This window comes from Candoia aspera, chromosome 9, assembly GCF_035149785.1.
Source record: "Candoia aspera isolate rCanAsp1 chromosome 9, rCanAsp1.hap2, whole genome shotgun sequence".
In the NCBI taxonomy this organism is placed as follows: domain Eukaryota; kingdom Metazoa; phylum Chordata; class Lepidosauria; order Squamata; family Boidae; genus Candoia; species Candoia aspera.
The window spans coordinates 4104839-4117549 of record NC_086161.1 but is presented as its reverse complement, the minus strand read 5'-3'; the positions used below and the strand labels follow the sequence as shown (position 1 = coordinate 4117549).

Here is a 12711-nt window from a genome sequence, read left to right as displayed (position 1 = left end):
ACTATAATTCTATACATGTCTGTTTTGAAATAAGTTGTCTGAATTCAGTGGGGCTCATTCAGAATATGAGGATGGCTGCAAACTCAATCAATTTCAGCATCTAGTAAGGGGGGAAAGCAACAATTAAGAAATCGCCTGGAAGTGATTATGTAAATCCTTTTCCATTCAGGTAGATTTCACAGAAAATGCTGAGAGAATGGAAATCATTTTTTTTTAAAAAGGACCATTAATTTGCTCCAGGATTATTCTTTACTCCTATAAAATAAAAAGGCATAAAACATAGTATGTCTATAACATTGTTGTTTTTTAAAGCATAGTTTGGAAAATGTATGAAAAGAAATACAAATGTCTAGGCTGCAAATTTTAAAAGGCAGGCACATTCAAACGTTTCTAGGTTGCAGCAACATAATATACCAGAGTTCAGATCTAAGATTTTTCTGAATTCCATCCGAGCCCCAGCTTGCCCAGCAATGAGGAATAAAAGCCTTCATCTCACTCAGCTCAGCCATGTATTGCCTACCACAAATGACAGGACAGAAAATGTCCAAAGCTTATCCGCTTTCAGGCTGGGGCAGAAACATGCTTTTTATCCTATCTGTTATCCAATGTCCAAGAAATATTTTACACTATCTTGTTAATACAAAGGAAACCATGATAGACCCAGCAGTAATTAGCACTACATTCATATATGTATCTACTCAGTCGTAAGCCACACTGACTTAAGTAGGACTTGCTCCCAGGTAAACGTTTAAAGAACTGTTGTGTATTATCACCGCAATCTCATTTAATCTAGGATTAAAAAAATATTTTAGAAGAAACAAGTCAAGTTTTATAAATGAGTTATATGAGATCACAGAGATACTGGATGAAGCTAATAGAGGGAGACAAAATTCATACCCTTGAGAAATAGCAAGGAGGAAATTTATTAAGTGTGGCTCAAGAGGCAATGAGATTATGTATTTTAATGTCACTGAAATAGCAAATACCCTGCCTTAACATATAAAGACTGCTAAACTCACTTCAATTAATGACAGCATTGATATCCAAAGTACAGTAGTCATACTTCCTAGCGCTAGAAAGATCAATGAAATAGAGGGATAATATAATTTCAATTACATGAAGATTAAAGGCATAATGAAAAATCACAATGAACTGGAAATGGATGAAGATAATGTTTGAAGCTATTGTCATCAGTGACAATGTGTCACAACCCAATTCTGAGCAGTTCAAGCCTCGTCTACACGTGCCTAAACCATACATAAAATATAAACTGTACAGAGAAAGAATTTTCCTATTCCTCTTTTTCTTCTCTCTTAAGGCACACTGCCTTAAAAAGATTTTCAGCAATCTACAAAATGAGAAACATTATAAGCAGATTCTCAAACTATAATGCCATTAATCCAAACAGCCTCATTAAAAATATAGAATAAAAATATGTACTTTTAATCTACAGTTTGGTTAAACAACATTTGTTTCACCGTCTAATCTTTTACTGAAACAAACAGGACTTAACTATTTCCCAGAACGTGATGTCAAGGGATGGAGAGTTCACCAAAAGTACTACAACTGCAAAAGCACTGCTGTGTACTCCCACAATCCCACTCCCTCCAAAGTTTCTGGAAGACTTTGGGGCACAAATGATGCTTTTAACACAAAGCCACCACTATAAAGCTATCTAGAACAGCTGCAAGTAGATTAAGCAGATACAATTTATCTATAGAAGATCTACCTCTTGTATTAGGTCTGAAGGAAATAAAACTTAAAATGCTACTATGGGGCAGCTTGATCGCTGAAGACATTTGCACTATGTAAGAAGCTACGAGGTAACCACCCAGAGTCCCTCCTTTGCGGAGGGAGATGGGCAGTAATAAAATTTGACAAATAAATAAATAAATTACAGTTTAGCCATATTTAGTATTTAATTTTTTCAAAAAAGTCAATCCATATCTGAAGAAATATCGAAGTACTGTAAGGGACAGCCAGGTAGCCTTTTCAGCCAATCACATTACAGAGACCAGAAACCATTATATACAGCTTGATATTCCAATTATTGCTTACCAAGGAGAGAATAGGAAAATATTTACCTTAGAAAAGGAAGCTCCTCTAGGACAGGCCAAGGACAATAGCAAGGAAAGTTGTCAGCTTCCTATACCATTCACTGTTATCACATCTGAGTTGTTACCACCATCATTTGCAAATATTTTAGAACTGACTTACAGAATAAAAAGACTATAAAAGGAATCAGGAAAATGAAATGTGGAATAATAGGGGATAATCCCCAATAATAGGGAATATTCCATTATCACGACATACTTCCTGCCTGTTAACTGTTAGCTGCATTAAAGTGTAACATGAAATTAATAGTCCTACAGATCTGCTGAGCTACAGAAACACACACTCACTTTTAGGTTACAACCTCCAAAAAGTCATTACATAGAACAATAATCAATGCTTCAGCACATGTTCTCTGCAGAAGAAAAACAAAACATCTATATTATTCTATACTATATTTTAGAAGATGAACCCAGTAAGAAAACACATCCAGAATTCCTGATATTCAAATTCCAATTACTTTAAAAGGAACCATTTATCCATCCTCATTTCAACTAACACTTCCCATCCCCCAAAAGTCAGGTTCAGTATTTTAGAAATGTAAGAATGTACCATATTCACCTTATTTTGTAGTCAGCTTGGGAATCTGGAAAATGATACCACAGATCATCAATAGTCTATGTTCCTACTGATTCCATGACTCATTTGCAAAATATATTGTTCAGCACTGTTGCAGTGATCCCAAAACCAAACATTTATTTCTTGTAACATCTATGTTCTTGGATGGCAAACTAAAATGTTGTTGGGTATCTGCTAGGGAAAAAATAGCTATCTAATGCATTCTTTCTCTTTATGATACTTCATCTAATTTTCATAATACAGGCTTGCAGTGGCCCTGGATTTTTGCATTTATGTAATATCAGATGAAAAAAGTTGACGCTTTAAAATTGTCACATGACACTGGTCACCACCCAACATATTAGAAGTCCCAACCAACTGGGCCCATCCCCAACTACAATGGAATGGAAGTTGATTCTCCAGTTGTAGTTCAGCTCCAATTCCCATCAGCTCCAGGAAACATGGGCAGTAACGAAGAATGAGAAATGCAGCCTGGACCTGAGATGTCAGAGGTTCCTTTTTCCAAGGGGAAAAGAGTATCTTAGAGATTCCCAAGCCTCCAGTTGTTGAGAGGAAATGGGGTGGGTAGAAATATTACGAGGTAAGGGAGGGGAAGCAACATGGCCACGGGCCAACCATAACAGGTCTCTCTTCTATTACATGTACAGACACTTCAGTATTTAGTTCTGGAGACCTAGGAAGTCCAGTTACTAAAATGACTCCAAAAGGAGAGATCACACGCCACAAGACTGAAAATGCCACTAAACCATTTAGGACATAGGCAAGCAATCTAGTATCACCCTGAATGACCTTTACTCCTACCACTGTATTACATAAGACGCAGGGACCTTCTACACAGCCCAAACCTTCACTGCAGTTCTATCAAGTTTCCAGCTGAACTCCTACCATGAGACACTGCCAGTCTGGTGGCCCAGCAAACCATCAGACTAATACGTTTGGGGAAGACAACCCAAAGCAGGCTTGCCAATTCCAGAAGTGCATTCCAACCTCATCCATGTCAACCTGTGTGCCTCCACACTCTCACCAGATTGAGCATTTTTATCCAACTCCCAAGCAAACAGCAGCAGAGGGTGCACAGAAGCTTTATACTGACCTGTCCGTGATTGCGGACTGTGTGCCACTCATTGGAGCCCTCGGCAACAGGACGATTTTTTAGCCAATCTGCATCTTACTGGTTACTTTATGTTACTGTCACTTTCCCACACACACACCCAAGTTCAGAATCCAGCTTTCTTCCAAAGGATAGTAGGGTTAAAAACCATCAGCAACACAGTTCTTCTCAAACTCCCAAAAGAGCCACATCCAAGCACACTCGAGAAAAGACGCGGGGATCTTCTGCCAAGAAGAAACGAAGGCCATCATGGCCACGATGCATGCCTCTGGAAATCCAGCCATGGCCTTAGCTCGGAAGGAAGCCACATCTCAGCTGAAGACAGTTACTCGCTCAAAGAAGGTGCATCTGCTTCAATTCCTTCCCAGCCCTGGTGCCCCTCATCACAATGGCCCGGTCCCCTCCAGTCTCGGCTGCATCCAAGCCAGTCAGGTAAAGCGAGGAGTCCTCCAGGCTGTAGCTGTTCCCCTCCAGGAAGGCCCAAAGAAAACAAGAGAAAGGAACCGGGGGCGGAGGGGCGCAGGGGCGCGGGAGGGGGGGCTTTCTGGCTTCTTCCCACCACCCTTTGGAGAGGCGGCGGCGGCTTCCTCCAGGTCTCTCCGAGGTCCACTGTCTGGGCGCTGAGCAGAAACCCCGGCGGACGGCGGCCCGCCGAGCCTTTGTGGGACGGCCGTTCAAACCTTTGCGTTCATGGAAAACACACACAAACGCACACCCCGAAGGACGGACGGACGGACGGACGGAAGGCCGGCCCTTTCCCCCGGGGGGTGTCAAGAAAGGAGCGGCCGGCGGGGTCCCCTTTGGAGCTGCCTCTTCCACGGGGGGGCTCACACCATACCCGTCGAGCTGAGACAGGACAAACAAGTGCCTACAGACGCGCGCGGGTGTGCGTGTGGCTGTATCAACCCCCCCCCCGCCCCGGCGGTGGAGAAGCCCCCTCCGCGGAGCCAGGCGCGCCCCTCCAACTCAGCCCCGCGCCTCGGAGGCCCCCCGGCGGGCAGGGTCGGAGGGCGGCGGCGGCGGCGGAGGAGCCCTCCTTGGCCCCCGGCCCTTTTCCTAGGCCTCAGCGGGCTTCATCCTACCCGCAGGGCTGCTGACAGGGCGGGGCGGCGGCGCCCCCCCCGCGAGCCCCTTCCGGCCCGCTCGGCCGACTCGGCCCGTCCCGCCTGAGAAGAGTCTGAAGCGATCGCAGCCGCCGGGGAAGCCGAGCCTGCTGGCCGCCGCGGCCGGTGAGGGGAGAAGGGGGTCTCCGCTGCCTTGCGAGCCGCCGCCGTCCGCCTCCCCTCCCGCCGCCTTGCCGCCTTGCCGCCGCTCCTGAGGAGAGCCTTTTCCTCAGGCCAACGGTCCCCGCCGGCTTCCCTCAGCCAGGCCTCGGCTCCCCCTCGGCAACCTTCGGCTCTTTCCGGAACTCCCGGGACTCGTTTCCCTTCGCCGCGGCTCTCGCTTTCTCCCCGACGTTCGCCGCGTCCTGCCTCCGCTCTGCCCTCCCCCCGCTGCGACACTCCAGCTATTTTTTCCACCCGACCTCGGCGAGATCCCTCCGCCGGGAGGCCTCCTGACGTGTTATGTATTTTCTTCCGCGCAGTCCGTCGCCTCCGCCGTGGGAAAAAAAAAGGATGTGAGGAAAAGGAGTCCCTTGAAGGATGGGGGCCCCGTGGTGAAGGGGTTCAAAAGAAGAGAGTTTGTGCAATTGTGTTATCTGGGAAGGCGTGCCAAGAGTCAAGGGAGCAGCGCCGGAGAGGCAAAGCGACAAAAACGAAGTTGGGGTCCGCGCTGCAAAGATATTTCCACTCCAGTGAACTAAGAGCTAATCTCACAAGTTTTCAAGAGAGACTTCCAAGTTAGGTTTGTGCGGGACACAGAAGAGCACAATAAATGCGTGCAAACTCCGGCATCTAGGACCTGGTGAAAGTTTTGTCCCTAAAACGCCCTTCCAAGTGCATGAAATTTCTTTTTGTTTGCTAACTGGTTTGGGAGGTCTGCAAATAGACGAGGTGATGCTGTTCGTTATTATTTCCTACGGACGTTCTTCCAGGGAGTGGGAGAGACCAAACATGGCCCAGCTAAGTTTGCCCTTAGTGCTTTAAGCCTGCTCTGTAACAAAATTGGTACAAATATACATTATCTACAAAACGTCAAGAAATGGAAGCAACACAAATTAGTTGATGCAACAGGAGAACAGCCATGCTAACAGACACAGAGCTTTTAAAATGTCAATGCTTGAGTGCTATCAGTTAAAATACTACGATCAGTAAAATATTTAAAACCTGAAATGCCAGGGCAATAAAAGAAAAGGGTTGCCAGGAATGAAAATCCTGTAGCTTTGGGGGAATTTTTCCGGCATAGATTCTATGGTTTAGCTGTGCAGCCCAAAGATAGGGAGATACTTGATATGAAACAATCTAGAGGGTTATAAAAGATGGTGGCAGCAGCAGAGAATTCAAGGGATCTGTAAGAATCATAATATAACCGTCTGTTAAGGCCTGTTGTGAGGTCCTGCTGCCAAGGACACCCCCATCCCTTTGGCAACAGCATCAACTGCACAACCACCTTTCTTCTGTAGGTTCCTGATTTTGGCCACCGCTCTAAATCCCATTGCAATAAATGAGAGGATTGAGGATTGCAGTGTTGAATTGTGGAATTGTTTCATTTTTACTGCTTTGATTCTTAGCCTCTTAACGGCTTTAAGGCAGGGGTTCCTAAACGTTTTGCCATCATACCTCCCTTTAGTGTAATCTTAATTTTGTTTTTGTTTTTTTTAATCCATTCAATCATGTCTGATTCTTGGAGACTGCCTGGACAAGTCCCTGTAGTTTTGGCAAGGTTTTTCAGAAGTGGTTTGCCATTGCCTCCTTCCTGGGGCTGAGAGAGTGACTGGCCCAAGGTCACCCAGCTGGCTTGGTGCCCAAGGCGGGACTAGAACTCATGATCTCTGGGTTTCTAGCCTGTTTCTAGCCTCACAGTTTGGGAAACCCTGCTTTAAGATCACGGGTCTCTTTGGATAACTTATGCTGATTTGACAACAAAGTCTAAAGTATCTTGAAGGCCTGTTGGTAGAGATGAAACAGTAGATTTTAAAGTACAAGCCTGCCATCACCAAGATCTGGGAGGGGAATTTTCAGGATACAGTGGACTGGGGTTTCATTTGCTGCCCTGGCTCACAGAATTAAAACCAGTTGCTGCAGAACGCAAGCAGAAGCAGCTGTGGCATCTGTGTAGGCTTCACATTGGTATTTGGCTTGCCGTGGGAAGGGGAAAGAAAATGCTGGATGACAAAGGCGGCTTGCTTTTCTGTTCTTAATTGTTAAAGCTGTTTATCCAATAACCCATTAGATAAAAAAAAAAGTAATTTTCTTTGTAACCATGAGGACTAGATGCTTACAGTTTAAGGCACACAGCTGATTCTGAGGCAGCCGATTGGATTGGTTCTCCTGTTGCATTTATCCATGGTTTGTCTAAGCTTACTTTATTGGCTAAAATTAGCTAGGTTTGCATAAAATGCTAAGCAATAAATCATGACTGAAGAGGCATAACAGCTGGAGTCATGCAAGATTCTAAGTCCAAACCAAGCAAATTATATTATGGCTTGGGACTGTAGGGATGGTAGGGACTCACCTAAATCAGAATCTATACATTTCTTCAAGCTGTAGCTGTGGGCCATTTTCTTCACAGATGAAAAATGAAATGAAGTATTGAAGCACAAGTTGCTTTTTTTCCCTTTAGACATTAAAATATGAAGGTTTTAAAAATAAAACTGTGTACCAAAACTAACCACACAAAAAACTGCTTAGACTTTAAGGAGTCCCAGAGTTTGTAGATGCTAAGAAAGAGTTCAAAAAGGAGGGTAGAATTTTTATTTTTTACATTTTCATGGCAATGACTTCCATGTACAGGGAGTCCTCAACTTACGACCACAATTGGGACTGTAACTTCGCGATGCGGTTGTTAAGGCATCACGTGACTGTGCCCGAATTCATGGTCTTTTTTGCCACGGTCGTTAAGCGAGTCACGTGGCCATTAAGTAAATGGCATGGTTGTTAAGTAGATCAGGCTTCCTCTGTTGATTTTGCTTGTTGGAAGCCAGCTGGGAAGGTTGCAAACAAGACCCCGGGACACTGCAACAGTTGAGGGTTGCCAAGCACCCAAATTTTGATCACATGCTTGTGGGGACGCTGCAATGGTTGTAAGTACGGAGACAGTTGTAAGTCACTTTTTTCAGTGCCGTCATATCTTCAGAGTCGCTAAACGAATGGTTGTAAGTTGAGGCCTACCTGTACTTAACAGAAGGGAGTACCACTCAGTGTATTGACTCAGGGAAGAGGAATGGTTGAGCTGAAAGTCCAGTATCCAAACTCTGAGAAATTGACTACTCAGAATAAAAGGTCTGCAAACTTTTATTGACCTTCACAGCTCTCTTTAGATCCACGGCCACCAGGGGAAAATGCTTGTGACTCGCGGAAGCAACTTTGTATGGAAGGACGACGGCCCCGTTTATTTCAGCTTGCCAGGAAATCCATTGGAAGGAAACCTCAGTTCATTCATTCTCTGGTGCGACAATCTGTCACCGTTAAAGCTTTATTGCCACATGAGTTCCCTAAATTCACAGCGTTCTGATCCAAATGTTCAGCCTGCACAACGTCCACGGGGATGTCATGGAAATTTAGAAGAGATCCTGAATGTCCAGGAAACACTCAGAGAGAGAGCACCATCATGAAAATAGAAACTGAAACATGAACTTAAAGATGTCTGCTGGAGTAGTCACTTTGCTGTATGATCAAAGCAGCACAAAAGCATTTTTAATAAATAAGATTTGCGCATTCACACACACCAACATGCACACTCCTCTAGTGCAATGTTTCTCAGCCTTGGCATCTTGGGGGGGGGGGCTTCAACTCCCAGAATTCCCTAGCCAGCTGGGGAATTTTGGGAGTCGAAGACCCCCATTTTAAAGCTGCCAAGGTTGAGAAACACTGCTCTAGTGTGCAATATAGCAGGGTAGACAAAATAGAGCCTTTTGTGGGATTTAAAATATTCTCTCATTTTTGGATCTAAGAAAGAAGCTTGTTGAACCTGCTGCAATTTTTGTAGATACCCCAGACTACAAAGGTTTAGTCTGCTAATCAACATCCATGCCACAGACATACTGAACGAAAAACTGGGCCTTTGCAAGCTGTCAGACTGTTGTTGTTGCTTTTAATAAAATGGGCTTGCAAACCTCCTTTTTAAATGAATGTGTCTGTTGAAAGAGAACTAGAGAGTGAGTGAGTGAGTGAGTGTGTGTGAGAGAGAGGCAGAGAGTAAAACTGTGGCAGGTTTTGAGACAAAGGCTAGGAAAATAGTAGTAGCAGCATTTCAAGGAACAACCAGAATGATTATGTATACGTACAGCACCTGGTTTGCGCAAAACGAATTTGATCCAGAAGAAACAGACCTCCTTCATGCACCGCACCAAGCCACAAATTTATTACACTAAATAAATCCCAGTTTAGGTTAGATTTATATATCAAACCATAAACCATGATGCTTGATTCACACTTCACCAATGTGACTTGTTCGGTTTTGGCTTAGAGGGATGTGTACATTTAACAAACTAAATTCAGCAACCCGTGGTTAAGGGAAGCATATCTTAGTGCAAGGTATGAACCTTAGTATGTTTTTTTCAAACTGTCAGAAGATACGATAGCCAGAAGCGTTACTGTTTTTTAAGGGGACTGGACAAGTTTGAGGAGGAGGAGGAAAGATTATCCGCTATTAACAACTAAAGCAGGTTTTTTTCTCTTTTGCTGATACACACAATGGTGGAGCAGAGAAGCGACACACACTATCCTGAGCATTGAGACCGCGTCTTGTGCATGACCACCTTAGGACGCATGTGACATCATCACGGCCTGCCCCGGATGCACACTGTGCCAATTTTGTGTCCATAAAATCTTTTTATTATTTGTTATAAAATATAATACAGAGTGGCTGTGCCCATCACTGGTGGAACATGAAATCACTGTTACACAGTAATGCAACGGACACGTCTGTTTACACAGGTCTCAGCGAAGACTCCATCGGCTAGCCCTTTCAAAGGCAAAACCCACTTGCCCGTTAGGAAGTCTTTTGGAAGAGAGCAGCATAGAAACCGTAGTAAAGGAAATCATTAGTCAGTCAGTCAGTCAATAAATAAATAAATAGCTCTCTTGCTTTCCTCTCTCTGAAACCTGGCCCTTTCGCAGGTAAGACGTGAATCAAAGGCCAGGTGAGTCAATGAAATAAACCTGGTTTGGGACTTGGAATGTGCATGGCGAGATGAATCTTTGAAGATTCCTCTGTTTGAAAACCAAAGCAGACGCCTTGACCATTGGAAATCTAGCATACCAAGGAGATTCGTTAGCTCCCCATTTATATTTTTAGTATTTTAGTATTGGTGACTTTATGATGTGAGGTTTTCAGGTGAATTTTATTGTAAACCGCCCAGAGATGTGAATAATAAATCAATCAATCAGCCTGGCGTGGGAAGAGGAATCAGGTCGCAATGGCTGCAGTGACAATGACTCTCGATTGGGCAGTCCCACACTGGGAGTCCAAACTGATTTCAAAACTTCTTTTTCTAGTCTTCGTTGACTCTTGTTTGCTTACTACAGAGGGCAACCCAAAACCCTCCGTGATGATTCAGCATTATGATTGGCAAGGAAAACAAGGGAATGCAGAACATCTCCCCGTTTATATTCTGGAAGGGGGCAACTGTGGAGAAGGGGATTTGGAGGGGCATCTGGAAGGACAGGTCTGAGGATGGATGGATGGATGCTCTCTGTACATTTAATGGCCTATAGCTTCACTGTCCTCCTAAGAGAACCCTTGAAGAACCCTACATTATTTAACAGCATGGACTGGGCTGTTTTATATCTTGCCCATGTTTTTTCTAGTCACCTTAGCTCAGACACACAGCGACAGAGAAGAGGGGGAAAAAGCCAAACCAGGAAAAGTTTGGAAGTGTCAACCAACCCATGAGATTCTTTAGAAATACCCCTGGGTGAATGGGGTTATGCTTTAATTTTGAAGAACAGAAATCAGAAAAGGTCCCCCACAATAGGAGGGTGTGCAACACGTCCCACTAATCATAAGCATTTGCACAGGGCTGAAACCGGAATCGGCTCTATTCTGGCTTGCAGTTTGTGATGCGTCTCTCTTTGCATCACGCTTATCTCCCATCCTTCCTGCAAACTGCTCAGGCAGTTGTCTCCTCTCATCCTGAAACAGCTCTGTGAAGTAGGGTAGGCTCAGGGCAGCAGCAGCAGGACCAGCATCCTCCAACTGAGCTTCACGGCTGAGCAGGGATGTGATCCTGGATCCTGTAATCTACCTACAACACTGCCTTGGCCCCTTCACTCTGATAGGGACTGTGATTCAAACGTGACCTTGCAGGTCCAGCCCAGGCTAATTACTGATGCTAAATCTGGAATAAGAACCCACTGGTGGGGTCAGTGACTCTTCAGATACCCATTAGTGTTCAAGTTGACCTCTTTGTTCCACCAATCCCTCCAGGCCTGATATCTCCTGATGGTTTTGCGCCGGGCAAACCGGCAGATGTTTACCATGAAAACACAAGACACTGCATACATGATGAGACCCGCCACCTTGATGAAGCGCCTGGGCCTGGGGGACAGCAAGACGCAGTACATCAGCCACGCCCCAACCCCGATCCTCACTCCTGCAAAAAGCACCACGAAGAGGAAGTCCACCACATCCCCCGTCAAGCTGGGGCACAGCCCCTTCTCCCGCAGAAACCAGCGGGCCTGCAGGAAGGGGTTGGTAAGCTCGCTGCCAAAGATGACGGCGTTGACCTCCGTGGCTGACTCACCTAAGGCGAGGGAGGCACTGATGCCCAGGATGCTGACAGAGTGATGGGCCAGCATCAAGGGCCCTTCGGCCTGGAAGTAGACACACCATCCCAGGTCAAACAGGAAGTAGCCCAAGCTGATGCACAACGCGTGGACCTGAAGCACAGTATTTGGGGACCCTGGCGGAGAAGAAATCGAAGAGAGCAAAATCACGGCTGACGTGCAGATCTCTTAGCTGCTAGATGTCATGTCCTAAAAAAGACCGACTACTACCAGAGAATCAAGTATTTCATTTGGTTCGTTTTTAAAAGGGTCTCATTTGGCAATTAATTTTAGATAATTAGTCTGCCCCTCCACTACTGGTAGTGGGGCCATAATGATACAGGAAGCGGGCTACTAATAGAATCAAGGGCAGGAGGGAGCAAACCAAATAATTTATGATAAGGGTAACAGCTTTGGACAAGACGGAAGGACTGGTATTATTTATTCTTGTAAACGTTGCCATTGGATCTAACATTATCATCCTAAGCGTTTTTATTTCCTCACATTAAAGAAGGAAAAAAAGATGTTGGTAGGACTGGTTACAAATGTATATCATAAAATATATACAAGCTCATAAGTTCTATCTCTCCTTTTTAATTATGATCCATCAAGAACTGAACACAGTATTGTAAACCTAGATGCAAGTAATTCCTAGAATTCCAGATTCCTAGAAGGGATTTATTTCCCTTCTCTTTCTGAATCATCCTAAAAAAAGCAGTTGCTGATTTCCTGACCTCCAGCTAGCCTTCAGTGGTTGGCGTGGTTTCGTCATGGTTGGTTGTGGGAACCCAGGCCATGAAGGCAGAACCAGTGTCTGATTCTAGGTAAACGGACTGGACGTACCTGGGTGAGTCATTGGCCAGGGACCATCGATAAACCCGATGTAGCCAGCGAGGCAAGTGGCAAAGACCCCGTGAGTAAGTGTGACCAATCGGCAGCTCCACTCGCAGCTGCGTTCTCTGTAGTGACGGCAGGACCAAGTGTAGAGGGAGAACCAGCCCCACAGGCTGAGGGCCACCCAAAGCATCATGGCCGCCATCC

General features: G+C 45.0%; 2 protein-coding genes across 3 annotated transcripts in view; both read right to left on the bottom strand.

Moving 5' to 3' along the window:
* Nucleotides 1-3975, bottom strand: part of ARHGEF12 (Rho guanine nucleotide exchange factor 12) — a 70753-nt gene extending 66778 nt beyond the window's left edge. For both annotated transcript variants that reach the window (XM_063311429.1, XM_063311430.1), the window contains exon 1: nt 3785-3975. In XM_063311429.1, the coding sequence (XP_063167499.1) occupies nt 3785-3816 (32 nt within the window). In that variant the 5' untranslated portion in view covers nt 3817-3975. The remainder of the gene's footprint in view (nt 1-3784) is intronic.
* A 7233-nt stretch (nt 3976-11208) lies between these two features.
* Nucleotides 11209-12711, bottom strand: LOC134502568 (TLC domain-containing protein 5-like). Its single transcript, XM_063310960.1, has 2 exons — nt 12514-12711; nt 11209-11807 (listed from the first exon to the last, which is right to left on the bottom strand). Exons 1-2 carry the CDS (start codon nt 12707-12709, stop codon nt 11269-11271), a joined length of 735 nt encoding a protein of 244 aa, XP_063167030.1. The 5' UTR covers nt 12710-12711; the 3' UTR covers nt 11209-11268.

What these genes read in the sequence shown, in the direction of transcription:
- LOC134502568 (XM_063310960.1), bottom strand. Translation starts at nt 12,709, where the DNA reads ATGGCGGCCATGATGCTTTGGGTGGCCCTCAGCCTGTGGGGCTGGTTC. An exon ending in CTGGCCAATGACTCACCCAG is followed by an intron (nt 11,808 to 12,513) that starts GTACGTCCAGTC and finishes CTTCTCCGCCAG; the next exon opens with GGTCCCCAAATACTGTGCTT.